A 14,597-nucleotide genomic window follows, 5' to 3' on the forward strand; every position below is an offset into this window, starting at 1 on the left:
TTTCCTTCCGGGTGGATTTTTTTACGTTAACTGCTAAATAATTATAGTTACATAAATAAGGATGAAATTTGCGTTCAAGTTTGGGGACTTAAACTTTCCCGATGACCACAAATCAATAGAAAGTTGTAGCATAAAATTGAGAATGGAAATGGGGAATATGTCAAAGAGACAACAACCCTGACTTGGGACAGGCGCAAAAATGCGGCGGGGTTAAACATTATTGCGAGATCTCAACCCTCCCCCTATACCTCTAGCCAATGTAGAATAAAGAAACACATACGCAATACGCACAGTTAAAGTCAGTTCAAAAGAAGTCCGAGTCCGATGTCAGAATAGGTAATCTAAGAAACTAAGCAAAATGACAATGATACATAAATAAACAAAGCACTACTAGCATTTACTGACATGCCAGCTCCAGACCTCAATTAAACTGATTGAACGATTATGTATGCATCATATGAAAATCAAGTACAATCCCTCCCGTAAGGGGTTTAGTATCATACCATCATAAAATATATGAGAAGAACATAACCCGTATCATGCCAATAACTGGTTTTAGATTAAATGTGTTTTTAATTCCAATGCAAAGACCCTATGAGAGAATCAATATTAATACAAAAATATGCAATCCTTAATGACTTGACAACGGTATCGTAACTATATCCTTTCCGAATAAGTCTGTTAAAAGATTTGGTTAGCATGTTTGATTTGATTGAAAATTCATTTAAGTTCCCTCGTGGTCCTTTATGTCCTCGATATACATATAAGAAAAGAAGAAACAGCTATCAATCAGAGACCAAATGACGTACATCTTAGCAATTATAGATCACAATACAACATTTTGAAATGAGCAATACCCATATAAAATCACACGCTATAAAAGGCATGACAAAATGTCAAACATTTCAAACGAAATAACAAACAGCCTTGTGTATGCACAAATCAATAAACAAAAACTCAATAATATATACAGCAAGACATGGGAACAACTGAATAAACAGCTCATGAGTTGGGATAAGCACATTTATTTAATGTGACGGGATTTTAAATGTTGGTGAACACCCTATCCTTCCCTTACCTAGGATTGTGATACAACAGTTGCACATACGTTCAAATTGTTTAAAATCAGATAAAAGGGCTTGACGCATCAGATCGTTATAAAGCACAAAGCAAAAAGCCTAAAAAACAAAACAACAAAAGCACAAACAGACTATATTGTCTGTACATTCGTGTGTTATATCGTTTTAGATTGTTGCACTTTTGTATATGATCATTCCAGATAAAAAGTTCCATGATTGATCGAAAATGTAGCAAGCTTTAGGTTTTTGTAACACAGTGTCAATACCACTGCTGATGGTCTGCAAATTTATGACGTGTCTTTTTCACTATATAGTAGTCGCACTTGAGCACATTAAATAACAGATCTAATAATTATACAGTATATTTTTGTCGAAATAGATACATACATGTTGTGATGTTACACTATTGTTTCAGAAAAAGGGTGAAGGTTTGGTACCATTAAAACGTTTAAACCCGCTGCATTTGTTTGCACTTGTCCTAAGTCAGGAATCTGATGTTCAGTAGTTGTCTTTTGTTGATGTGGTTCATAAGTGTTTCTCGTTTCTCGTTTTTTATATAGATTAGACCGTTGGTTTTCCCGTTTGAATGCTTTTACGCTAGTAATTTTGGGGGCCTTTTATAGCTTACTGTTAGGGCAGGGCTCCGTGTTGAAGACCGTACTGTGACCTATAATGGTTTACTTTTATAAATTTTGACTTGGATGGAGAGTTGTCTCATTGGCACTCATACCACATCTTTTTATATCTATGTTCTCTATCAGCTAAAAACCATCATTGTTGCAAAACTTAAAAATCATGATTTAGTTAAGTTTTGGATGCAAAATATTTTTCTTTAAATGTAGTCACACCGACAATATCCAATGTGTTCAAACAAAACGATTTAGTATTTTGATAAGGAACTTACCATCCTGTCCGTCTTGGCCGTCTCGTCCTGTTATGAAAATGTATGTTTTAGGATATGTTAATGTTATAGAAACTATTTGTTGTGACATTACCATATGTTATAATGTGTGATATTTTCGATTCGTTTACATACTATGAGTATATGAGATAAGCTGTTAATAGTTGATATTTACGATATGTCTCTAGATACCTTCAGTATATGAAGTTACAAGTTGAAAATAGCAACAATTTGAGATCAATACTTTTGATGAAATAGAAAAATGATTCAAACTTGTTGCAGTTTCGTTCCTTATGAATTATGTTAACCACTGTCTGGATATGTTTAAGGTTATGAATGCTTAAGGTAGAGTTACTTATGTCTCGTTTGCGTTATGGGGATGAATACAAAGGCGTCATATAAAAAACTTTCCATGATAGCCCCACTAGGATTATGTTAACTCTTTGACTTGAACTAAACTGACAGTACCTCAGATGGCAAAGTTTGTGTAGTGTTTCGTCGGCTTTAATCATAAGTCGCGAGTGACAATTATATCACATTCTTAAAGAATGCGAGTTATTTTCGGTGAAGACGTTAGCTGATCAAATGATTATTATTAAATGTTAACCAAGTTTCATCGTCAACAACGAACTTAATTACAGTTGACGATAATATACATTTTGTAAAATGGACGTCACTAATGCAAGATAACACAGGCGTTTGATATTTGTATGTTTTCATATTGAATAAAGTCTTCATTCTTTATTATAACATCTGCAACGTGACAATTGATAAAAATCATGTACACGTAAATTACCATTTGGTCCAGTAAAACCTGAAATAAAGAAAGGAGCATTAAATGATTATATTATAATAAAGGTATTCATGGTTCACGGAACTGACATGTGACTTCTTATATTTTGATGATTTGTTATAATACTGATGCTATATAAACAGTTGATATTTACCTTTACATACCATGACTGTATGAAGTAACACGTTAACAGTTGATATTTACGATGCGTTTACATACCATGATTATATGAAGTAACAAGTTAACAGTTGATATTTACGATGCCTTTTCATACCATGATTGTATGAAGTAACAAGTTAACAGTTGATATTTACGATACCTTTACATACCATGATTGTATGAAGTAACAAGTTAACAGTTGATATTTACGATAGCCTTTACATACCATGATTGTATGAAGTAACAAGTTAACAGTTGATATTTACGATGCCTTTACATACCATGATTGTATGAAGTAACAAGTTAACAGTTGATATTTACGATGCCTTTACATACCATGATTGTATGAAGTAACAAGTTAACAGTTGATATTTACGATATCCTTACATACAATGAGTATATGAAGTGATAATTCAACAGATTGATACTCATACTACAGTGCAGTAGTTTGTAAAATGAGTTCATTAATTGATCATTTGAACACGTTCTTTCGCGTTACAAATCTATAATAATCACAATTGGACGCAAATAGGTTTGATGAAATAGTAAATGATTAAAACGTTTTGCAGTATGAACTCTTTTAATTTATGTCTGTTGGTTATGTTTACAATACATATGTAAGGGTCTCTATGCCTCATTTGTGGTATAGGATGAATACAGAGGCACCCATTTCTTATCTGAAAGGGCATGCAAATTTACCTTATCGCCTTACTTGGAACTATGCCATATATTTGACCTTTACTGAACTGACAGTTATGAAGGTAACAGAGTTTGTGCACTGTTAGCGCCGCTTTAATTAAAATTTGGAATTGGCATATATTTCTCATTCTAAATGAAGATACTTTGAAATTAGTTCATATAAACTTGCTTTGGTTAAAAAAAGAACATCTTACTTTGCAAGACAAACATTTAACGATTATTTTAACAAATTGCTTTTCAAAACAGAGATAATTAAGATGCTTTTTTTATCGTTTAAGATTTCATGATAATGTAAGTATAACTAGGTTTAACGACTACAGATCCAGGGAAAAAGTGTTAACATCTGTTTAATGTTATGGAAATATTTACATAGTGATGATGTTATCTTAAGATGCTCTTCCTTTTTACTACACTAGAATGTAAGATGATGTTTTGATGTTCAGTTGATTTCCCTAGAGAATACTAGAGGAATGTGTGAAGATTCTTGAAATAACATTATACAACTCCAACTGCAACCGATTCATTTATTTTCACCAAGCTAGGAACATGACAAGGACACATTGTGTAAGTCGTTGGCCAAATATCTGTATCAAAAGTGATGTTTGTAATGTTTGAATGTTGGAGGTTTCAATATATTTATAAGCATATAGCTAGCTTATGTTGTACTTTGCTTTACTTACCTCTGTCTCCCTTGTCTCCTTCCGATCCTAAAATTATACAGATAAAATGGTTTTGTTTCTATGATAAATGTATTATTTTGTAGGGGCCAGCTGAAGCCCGCCTCCCGGTGCGTGATTTTCTCGCTGTGTTGAAGACCCATTGGTGGCATATGGCTGTTTTCTGCTCTTTGGTCAGGTTGTTGTCTTTTTGACGCATTCCCCGTTTCCATTCTCAATTTTATTTAAAAATTCGATTGAAACAACATTTAAACGCATATTAACATAATTAGCTTCTGATTTGTATATGGCTTTATTGGCAAATAACTCTCGTTAAATGAACAAAAATGACATCGACGTTCGACTGTTCGTCTTAGCAATAGTCCTGTAAAACCCTAGTTATGCAATGAACTTATCTTTAATGCACCATAATAAACAATTTTCTAAAACTGCAGTTGCATTTAAAATATGCAATGTTATCAAGTAAAACAGTATATGCAATATTTTATGAACGCTTCGATGACTCTAAAATACCATGAGTATATGTAACAACAAGTTAACAGTTGATATTTCTTTACATAACATGAGTAGAAGAAATAACAAATTAACAATTTGATAACCATAGTGATACCAAACTGCATCTGTTTGTTAAACGTGTTCCTTTATTAAACAATGTCATTCTCGGTAAGAATTATTAATGTCAACAATTTGAGCCTACACGTTTTGATGATATAGTAAATAATTAAAACTGTTTGTAGTCTCAATCCTTTTAATGTATGTTAACCGATGTGGGTAATGTAAAATTAGGCTTTATAATGCTTATTCTAGAGTAACGTATGCTTCATTTGCTAAATGTGGATGATTACAGAGCCACCCACGTCATGGTATTGATTTGACTTTTACTGTACTGACAGTAATAAAGGTGGAAGAGTGAGTGCACTGAGTTAACCCCCAATGCTAATGATTTTTTTTATATTGAGCCTGCTACAAACGCAACAAAATATCAGTGTGTATCTGAACTCGTCATAGGTACAACTATCACAAAAATGTACGCTAAACGCGCATTTTGTGTAGTCTACAAGAGACTCATCAGTGACGATCAAATGTTTTACTTACCGGTATTTCCTGTGTATCCCCTGTCTCCTTTCGATCCTAAAAGTATATAGATAATATGGTAAATATGTTTTATTTCATTGATAAAATTATCTAAGAAAATGCATTTGATTGCAATTACAATTAAACTTAATTTTTCATTCGTAAATTCTGTTTCTAAAGATTTTTTTATGACGTTAATTGCTATATAATTGTAGTTACATACATAATGATGACATTTACGTTCAACTTAAACATTGCTGATGACGGCAAATTAATAGAAAGTTGAAGCATGTTTGATTTTATCGACAATTCATTTAAGTTTCAATGTGGTCTTTTATTTGTGCATTTTTATTGCAAATGCCAGATTTGTCAACAAGAGAACAAATGATGTAGATGATAGCAATTATAGATCACCATACATCATTTTTAATCGAGTAGAAACCACTATCAAATCGCAAACTATCAAAGACATAAAAACGGAATAACCAACAGTCTTATTTTTGTACAAATCAATAAACGAAAAATAAAAAATATATACAGCCAGATACGACTACTAAAGAATAAAAGGCCCATGATTCATTTAATGCGACAGGATTTCAAATGTTGGTGAACGCCCAATCCTTTTCTTTAAAGGTATTGTTGTATTACATCTGAACATAAGATTAAACTGTTTAAAAGGTTAAAAAGGGCGGGACTCATCAGATCGACACAAAGCAAAAAGCACAAAAAATAACTCACAAAAAGTACCAATCATATTGTCTTTACATTATAGGGTTATATAGTTTTTGTCTCTAATTTCTCAATCTGCGATGATTGTTTTTAAAATCAATGACATCAACATCAATCACAATCATTAAAAAATATCTTTAAAAAGCATCGGAAAATCTGATAATGTTTTCTTTTTCAATTTTGACTTTATTCTTCAAACCCGTTTTGAAATTTATAAACCTTCTGTACATATATTTCATTATTTAAATCATATGCATTTTCATTCTTTCTTTAAAGCAAATTAAATTAAATAAAGTGTTCACCAAATACATACCGGTCATGCCCTGTTGTCCTGTTGGTCCTGTTGGTCCTAAAAGAGAGTAAGTATATCTTACTGTAGTCGACATAATTTGTTGTTGAAAAAACTCAACAATTATACAAACAAATGTATCTCCGAAATCCGAAACAGAGATAATAAAGATCCTTATTTCTTCTAATAAGATGTGTAACGACCAAAAAAGCCTAGACAAAGATTTTAACATCCGTTTAATGTTGTATGATTATTTGTTAGTAATGATATTTTTCTTACGAAGGTCTCCAATTTATCAACTTAAATGTAAGGATATACACTCATGTTTAATTGATCACCCTAGAGAATAATGGAGGAAAATGTGCAGCTTTTGAATAATAGCCTGGTATAACTCCTGCTACAACTAATTTCTTTATTTTGATCCCTCTATGAACGCAAGCAGATCTTATTGTGTCTATGACCAAATGTTTGTATAATAAACTCACCATAGACAACAGACTAATCAGTATCACTAGAATGAAAAAAAGCTAAAAAGGCCAAATAAAATACGAAGTTGAAAAGCATTGAGGAGGCAAACATTATTCTTGTATTGCATTAAGATTGGAGGTTTCAAAACACAGTTAAATGTTGTATGTTATTTTTACTTACCGGTATTTCCTTTGTCTCCTTTTCCTCCTTTCGGTCCTAACAATATAAAGATATAATGATAATGGTTAGTACGAACAGTTTCTTTGATAAATGTATTTTAAAAGATGCGTTCGATTGAAACTACAATTAAATCCATATTTCATGTTGTTTGTTTTTGTATATACAAAGTATGAACAAAAAATAAATAATATATACAGCAACACACGACAACTTCTGAATTAAAGCATCATGACTTTGGATAGGAATATTCATTAATGTGACGGGGTTTGAATTTTTGGAACGCCCATTCCTTCGCCTTCTTTGGATTGTGATGTAACCGCTTAACAAAAGATCGAACTGTTAAATATCAGTTAAAAAAGGCATGACGCATTGGATAGGTACAAAGCACAAAGCAGCACACAAGAATTTCCGAACCTACAGTCTTCAAATTATTGTGTTATATCGTTTATTTTGTTGATGATCAAATCGAGATAAAAATATCAATTATCGATCAAAAGTTTAATAAGTTTTCGGATTTTGTGACACAGTGTCAATACCACTGCTGGTGGTCTGCAATTTAATAACGTGTTATTTTTATTATATAGCAGCCATACTACATCTATTAAAAAATCTAATCATAAAACAATATATCTTAAAAAAACACAAAACAGATAGAGACATTTCTCTATCAGCTAAAATCATCATTATTACAAAGCTTCAAAATCATGATACAGTTAAATTTTGGATTTAAAAGATTTTTCGTCAATTGTAGTAAATGCACAATGTGTTCAATGAAAACAGTGACGTATTTTGATTCTGAACTTACCAGCCCGTCCTTCTCTGCCGTATCTTCCTGTTAATGTAAATTCATTCTTTAGGATAAATTAATACTGAAGAAATTATTGGCAGTAAATTTATCATATGTTATAATGTATGATATTTTCGAAGCCTTTACATATTATGAGTATATGAAGTAAACAGTTAACAGTTGATATTTACGATGTCGTTAGATACCATGAGTATATTAAGATAAAAGTTAACAGTTATATATCCATTCTAAACTGCATCCGTTTGTTATATATGTTAAACGTGTTCCTTAATTCAATTTCAACAAGGTCTTTACCGTTACAAGTTGAACATAGCAGCTATTTGAACCCAATAGTTTTGATGAAATAGAAAAATGATTCAAACTTCTTGTAGTCTCTTTTCAGTGGAAGTATGTCCAGATATGTATAGACAAGTTTAAGAATGCTTAAGGTAGAGTTATTTATGTCTTTATTTCAGTATGGGATGAATACAAAGGTGTCATTTAAAAGAGAATGCAAATTTCCATAATCGATCAACTAGGCGCATGCCATATATTTGACTTTAACTGAACTGACAGTTCTGCAGGTGGTAGAATTTGTGCAGTGTTTGATAGGATTTACTCATAATTCACAACTGACAATTGTTGCACATTTAAAAGAATGCAAGCTATTTTTGGTGTAAATGTTTGCCGATAAAATGAAGGTAATACAATTTCAACCATGTTTCATCGTCAACATCGAACTTCGTTACACGTTACGGTGAGTATACATTTTGTAAAAGTTATGACGCTTTTGTGTACGTCACCAAATGGAAGATAACATAGGCGTGTCATGTTCGTATTTTGTATATTCAATTAAGTCCTTAGTCTTTATCATAACATCTGCATATCATTTATATATTTTTTTAAACGTAAAAATTGCCAAAATCATGTTCACGTCAATAAGTTAAGAAATTACCCTTTAGTCCTGGAGGTCCTGAAAAAGATAAAGCAGCAGTAATTGATTATACAATTATACATTACATATATTTTATGAAAGTTACTATAACAATAAAATACCACGAGTTTATAAAGGAACAATTTAACTGTTGGTATTTGAGATGACTTTACATATCATTAGACTAGTATAAAAAACTACCATGAGTAGGAGAAATAACAAATTAACAGTTTGATACCTATAGCAATACAAAACTTCATTTGTTTGTTAAACGTGTTCCTAAATTATTTTAACAAGGTCTTTCTCGGTACAAATTGAAAATACCAATAATTCGAGCCAAGAAGTTTGATGATATAGTAAATGATTTAAATTATTTATTTATAATCTCGTTCCTTTTAATTTATGTAAACCCCTGTGGGTAAAGAAAAATTAGGCTTTAAAATGCTTATGCCAGAGTTACTTATGCCTCGTTTGTTTGATGTGGATGATGTCGGAGGAACCCGGGTCTCATATGAATGGGGATCCAAATTAACAGGATTTCCCAACTAGGAACATGATATATATTTAACTTTTACTGAACTGACAGTAATTAAGGTGGCAGATATTGTGCACTGTAAACTCGGCTTTAATTACAATTTGAATAATTCGCATTTCTAATGAAGATACTTTAAAATTGTTTGATACAAAAATGATTCGGAAAAAAAAGACATAATACTTTATGGAAAAAAAAAAAATTTGGGAATTATTCTAACAAACTGCTCTCTGGAAGGGAGATCCTACAGATATTTAGTTTTGTCATATAAAAATTCCGTGATAACGTTATGATCAATAATGTTTAACGACTAATATCGTTTGAAAAAGTTTACACATTTGTTTAATTGTAGAATGATTGATTGATATAGTAATGGTTTTATTTAACGAGGGTCTTTACTTTATCTATTGTAATGTAAGAATGTATACTCATGTTCAATGTGTGAAGCTTTTGGATAAAAGCCTGACATAGCCTCCACAGCAAAGGAATTTTTCATTATAAGCCCCCTACGAATGCTACAAAATATCATTGTGTCTCTGACCAAATATTTTTTTAATAAACTCATGATAGATACCACGATTACAAATATGTACGCTTGCCGCGTGTTTCGTCTACAAAAGACTCCTCAGTGACGCTCAAATGCTGTATATTGTCTTACTTACCGCGATCTCCTATGTTTCCCCTATCTCCTGTCGATCCTAAAATCATATGGATGATACGGTTAGTAAGAATAATTTCTTTAATAAAAGTATTTAAGAACATGCGTCAGATTAAACTACAACTTAACGTAAATTTTCATTAACAGCTTCTGCTTCTGAATGGTTTTTTTTTATGACGTTGCAATTTTATGCATTATGATTGCAAATGCATGATTTATCCATCAGAGACATGATGCCGTAGATGTTAGCAATTATAAAACACCATACGGCCTTTTGAAATGAGCAAACCCCGTACAAAAGGAAAAATTTGTATGTAGCATGTTTAGTATGACGAAAGAATTTCCACTTTTTTACTCGTACTATGAATAACACATTTATTTTGTAAAAAATGTGTCTGTACTCCTAACAAAACAAAATTATTATATTTCAATTTATCTGTTTTCAATTTATCTGTGTACGTTATTTAACGCCATTTTGTCCTAAGTCAAAGTTGTCTTTTTGACATTGAAACATCCTTTTTATTTATATTGGGTCAAAGATCAAACTTATTCGTTCAGTGTATATTTACTTGTTTTTGTGAATTGTCTTTTTGATCGAGTTAAGCCGTTTTACTTGATATTTTATTGTGTGTCTTTTTATGTTGTAATGTTATACCACTATTTCAGGTTAGGATAAAGGTTGGCGCCCGTTAAAACGTTAAGACCCGCTGCATATTTATTCACCACTTGTTCTAAGTCAGGAGCCTGTTGTTCAGTGGTTGTCGTTTGTTGGTGTGGTTCATAAGTGTTTCTCGTTTCTCGTTTTTATATAGATTAGACCGTTGGTGTTCCTGTTTGAATTGTTTTACACAGTCTTTTTGTGTCCTTTATAGCATGCTGTTCGGTGTGAGTCAATGTACCGTGTTAAAGGTCGTACTTTGACCTATAATTGTTTACTTTGTACACATTGTGACTTGGATGGATAGTTGTCTCATTGGCACCCATACCACATCTTCTACTTCATATTGACAAAATGTGAAACAATTCAATGACAAAACCATATTGATGTACAAATCAATAAACGAAAAATAAATAATATATACGGCAAGATACGTCAACTACTGAAAATGATGCTAATGACTTGGTATAGGCACATTTATTTAACATGACGGGATTTTAAATGTTGGTGAACGCCCAATCCTTCCCTTACATGGGATTATGGTTGAACAGCTGAACATCAGATCAAACTGTTAAAAATCAGTTGAAATGGACTTGACGCATCAGATAGAAACAAAGCAAAAAGCATAAAAAAATCTTACAAAAAGTACCCATCCTATTGTCTTGACAGTCGTTTTAGATGTATGTAATAATATTGAAGACAACTCCAAATAGAAGGTTCCATGATCGATTCAAAATGTAAAAGGTTTTCTGTTTTTGTAACAGTGTAAATACCACTGCTGTTGGTCTACAAATTTATAACGTTTTATTTTTATTGTATAGCAGCCTGACTGAATCACATCTTATAATAGATCTAATCATAGAGCAATATCTATATGAAATCAGATACAGACATTTTCTATCATCTAAAAACCATCATCTTTTTAAACTTCAACGCAATGATTTGATTAAGGTTTGCATGTGAAAGAATAGCATGACAAATGTAGGACGATTAACAGTGCACCGTTTATTCATATAGAACATATGCATTCAATATTTTTCTTTTTAAACATTATTATATGTCTTAAACAGTTTATTCTTTTATACAATTTCCAGTTGCAATACCAATTCCCAAAACTCTTTCATATGATAAGGATAACTGCTATATGACTTTAGATTTTGATATGAAAAGTAACTATCTCTGAAGTGACTTAAATAATAACAGTTTCCTTCGTTTAACACTTAATAAAATGAAGTATTTACATTATATAGAACCTTGAAAAATGTATTTCAAATCTAGCTGTCATTACTTGAAGCTGCGAAGTTGTTGAAATCAATAAGAACTAACAAATCTGATGAACAAATGGACAAGTTAGCTTCATCTATATAATTATATAGCTATGTACACAGACTAAGCTCTCATAGTATTTTCCATGTTCCTTTTGAAAAAAATCTTAATAGTGTGGAAGAATTTATTTCTATTTCCATACTTTTGTTTTATCTGAAATTGTATTGTTTTCTCAATTTTGACTTTCTTCTACAAATACGTTTTGAAATCCATAAACATTTAGTACATATGTTTGATTGATATGGATTTAATCAATTTTTAAATGTAGATAAGTTCAATTAATTGCAACAAATACATACCGGTCGGACCCTTTTGTCCAGTTGGTCCTTCTGGTCCTGAAAGAGAGAAAATATATCATACTATTGTGTATGTACTCGCATAAAGTTCAAACCTTCAAAAGTTAAGTGGAACTTTGTTGGATATGACTATATCATCTTTACGTCCCTTTTTGGTAATTGTACTGGTCAGAAAAAGACTTTCATTGAGATTTTAATCTTGTTCCTTTTAATTTATGTTAATTATTAACGTGTTGGTTATGTGTGATTAGGTATGCAATGATTTTGCTAGAGTTATTTATGTTTCTTTTGTGTTTTGGGGATGAATACAGAAGCATCACCTGAAAGTGAATGCAAATTAGCAGGGTCGGCCAACAAGGACCATGCTATATATTTGGTTTTAACTGAACTTATAATACTGCAGGTGACAGAGTTTGTGCAGTGTAAACTCGGCTTTTATCATAATTCGCAATTGACAATGATTTCGCATTCTAAAAGAAAACTTACTTTCAAAATGTTTTATTCACAAACTTATTTGATGAGAAAGGACAACAGATAGTAATGATTTTATATTACGAGGGTCTCTAATTTATCAAATAAAATGAAAGGATATATACTCATGTTCGGTTGATCATCTTACAGATTACTGGAGGAATGTGTGCAGCTTCTGGATAATTGACTGATATAACTCCTACTGTAACTGATTTCTTTATTTTGATCCTAGTTGGAACGTGACAAGATCTTATTGTGTCTTTGACCAAATATTTGTAAAAAAAACTCATCATAAATACCACACTTATTGTGTTCGTAAGACACTCGTTTCGTCTACAAAAGAATCATCAATGACGCTCGAATCAAAAAAATTAAAAATGCAAAATGAAGTACAGTTTAAATTATGTATGTTGTTTTACAAATGTTTTACTTACCATAATTTCCTGTGTCTCCCTTATTTCCTTTCAATCCTAAAATTGTATAGATATAAAGGTATGTACGTAATTTGTATTTTAAAAACAATTACATCGATTGAAACTACATTTCACATTATTAGCTTCTGCTTCTGTATGGGTTTTTATGACTTTTATTGCCATATAACTCTAGTTAAAAAAAAAGGATGACATTGACGTTTCATATTGAGGACGTTAACTTTCCGGAAAATCAATAGAACGTGGAATAAAAAAATAAGAAGATGTGGTATGATTGCCAATGAGACAACTCTCCACAAGAGACCAAATGACACAGAACTATCGTTCACCGTACGGCCTTCAACAATGAGCAAAGCCCATACCGTATAGTCAGCTATAAAAGGCCCCGAAATGACAAATGTAAAACAATTCAAACGAGAAAACTAACGGCCTTATTTATGTACAAAATATTGAACGAAAAATAAATATGCTACACAGCAGCAAACGAAAACCACTGAATTACAGGCTCCTGACTTGGGACAGGCACATACAGAATGTGGCGGGGTTAATCTACTTAGATGGCGCCAAACCCTTCGCCTAACCTGGGACAGTGGTGAAACAACACAACATAAGAACACACTATACAAAACAATGAACGAAAAACAAATATGATAAACAGTAAGAACCAACAACCACCACTCAAGTACAGACTCCTGACTTGGGACAGGCATATAATGTGGTGGGGTTGAACTAGTTTAAAGGCGTCAACCCACCTTAACCTGTGACAGTAGTGTAACAGTACAAAATAAGAACAAACTATAAAAATCCGTTGAAAAAGGATTAACGCATCAGATGGATACAAATAGAAATACATCTAACAAAAACACAGAGTGGACGTGGTTAGGTACTTATACATCCCCACAACAAAAAGACTCTAAGTCAGATCTGAGAGTAACCGCAGTTACTGACAGCTAGTTCAAAGCCAATTACAACTAATAAAAAAATCATGCAGCTTAGACTAAAATGATTTGATTGAAAATTCATCTAAAGTCCATTGAAGTCCTATAGAAACAATGAAACAGCTATCCACCAGAGACTAAATGATGTAGATAATAGCAATAATAGATCACCATATGGCCTTTCGAAAGAAGCAAACTGCTGTTAAACTTACCTTTATTTCCTGTCTCTCCCTTTCCTCCTTTCGGACCTAAAATTATAAAACCATCATGACGGTTAGTACGAAATGTTTCGTTAATAAATGTATTTAAGAAAAAGCGTTCGATTAAAACTACAATTAAACGTATTCTTAGCTTCTCCTTCTGATAGTTCATTTTTTATGATGTTAATTACCAGATTACTTATGTTAAATGAACAAGAATGACATCGGCGTTCAATTTTGGAGACTAAACATTATTGATGGTGCCAAATCAATAGAAAGCTGAAGCATGTTTGATTTGATTGACAATCCATTTAAAGT

The 14,597-nt window shown here is 31.9% G+C and overlaps 1 protein-coding gene across 1 annotated transcript in view; it reads right to left on the reverse strand.

Moving 5' to 3' along the window:
• Positions 1-5,785: 5,785 nt before the first annotated feature.
• Positions 5,786-14,597, reverse strand: part of LOC127715941 (collagen alpha-2(I) chain-like) — a 100,858-nt gene continuing 92,046 nt past the window's right edge. The window contains exons 23-30 of the mRNA XM_052222048.1: positions 14,292-14,327; positions 13,145-13,180; positions 12,243-12,278; positions 8,791-8,808; positions 7,854-7,880; positions 7,049-7,084; positions 6,425-6,460; positions 5,786-5,841 (exon numbers count right to left, since the gene is read on the reverse strand). Coding sequence (XP_052078008.1) covers positions 5,786-5,841; positions 6,425-6,460; positions 7,049-7,084; positions 7,854-7,880; positions 8,791-8,808; positions 12,243-12,278; positions 13,145-13,180; positions 14,292-14,327 — 281 coding nt within the window. The remainder of the gene's footprint in view (positions 5,842-6,424; positions 6,461-7,048; positions 7,085-7,853; positions 7,881-8,790; positions 8,809-12,242; positions 12,279-13,144; positions 13,181-14,291; positions 14,328-14,597) is intronic.

The sequence above is a fragment of the Mytilus californianus genome, unplaced genomic scaffold (assembly GCF_021869535.1).
Source record: "Mytilus californianus isolate M0D057914Y unplaced genomic scaffold, xbMytCali1.0.p SCAF_9, whole genome shotgun sequence".
In the NCBI taxonomy this organism is placed as follows: domain Eukaryota; kingdom Metazoa; phylum Mollusca; class Bivalvia; order Mytilida; family Mytilidae; genus Mytilus; species Mytilus californianus.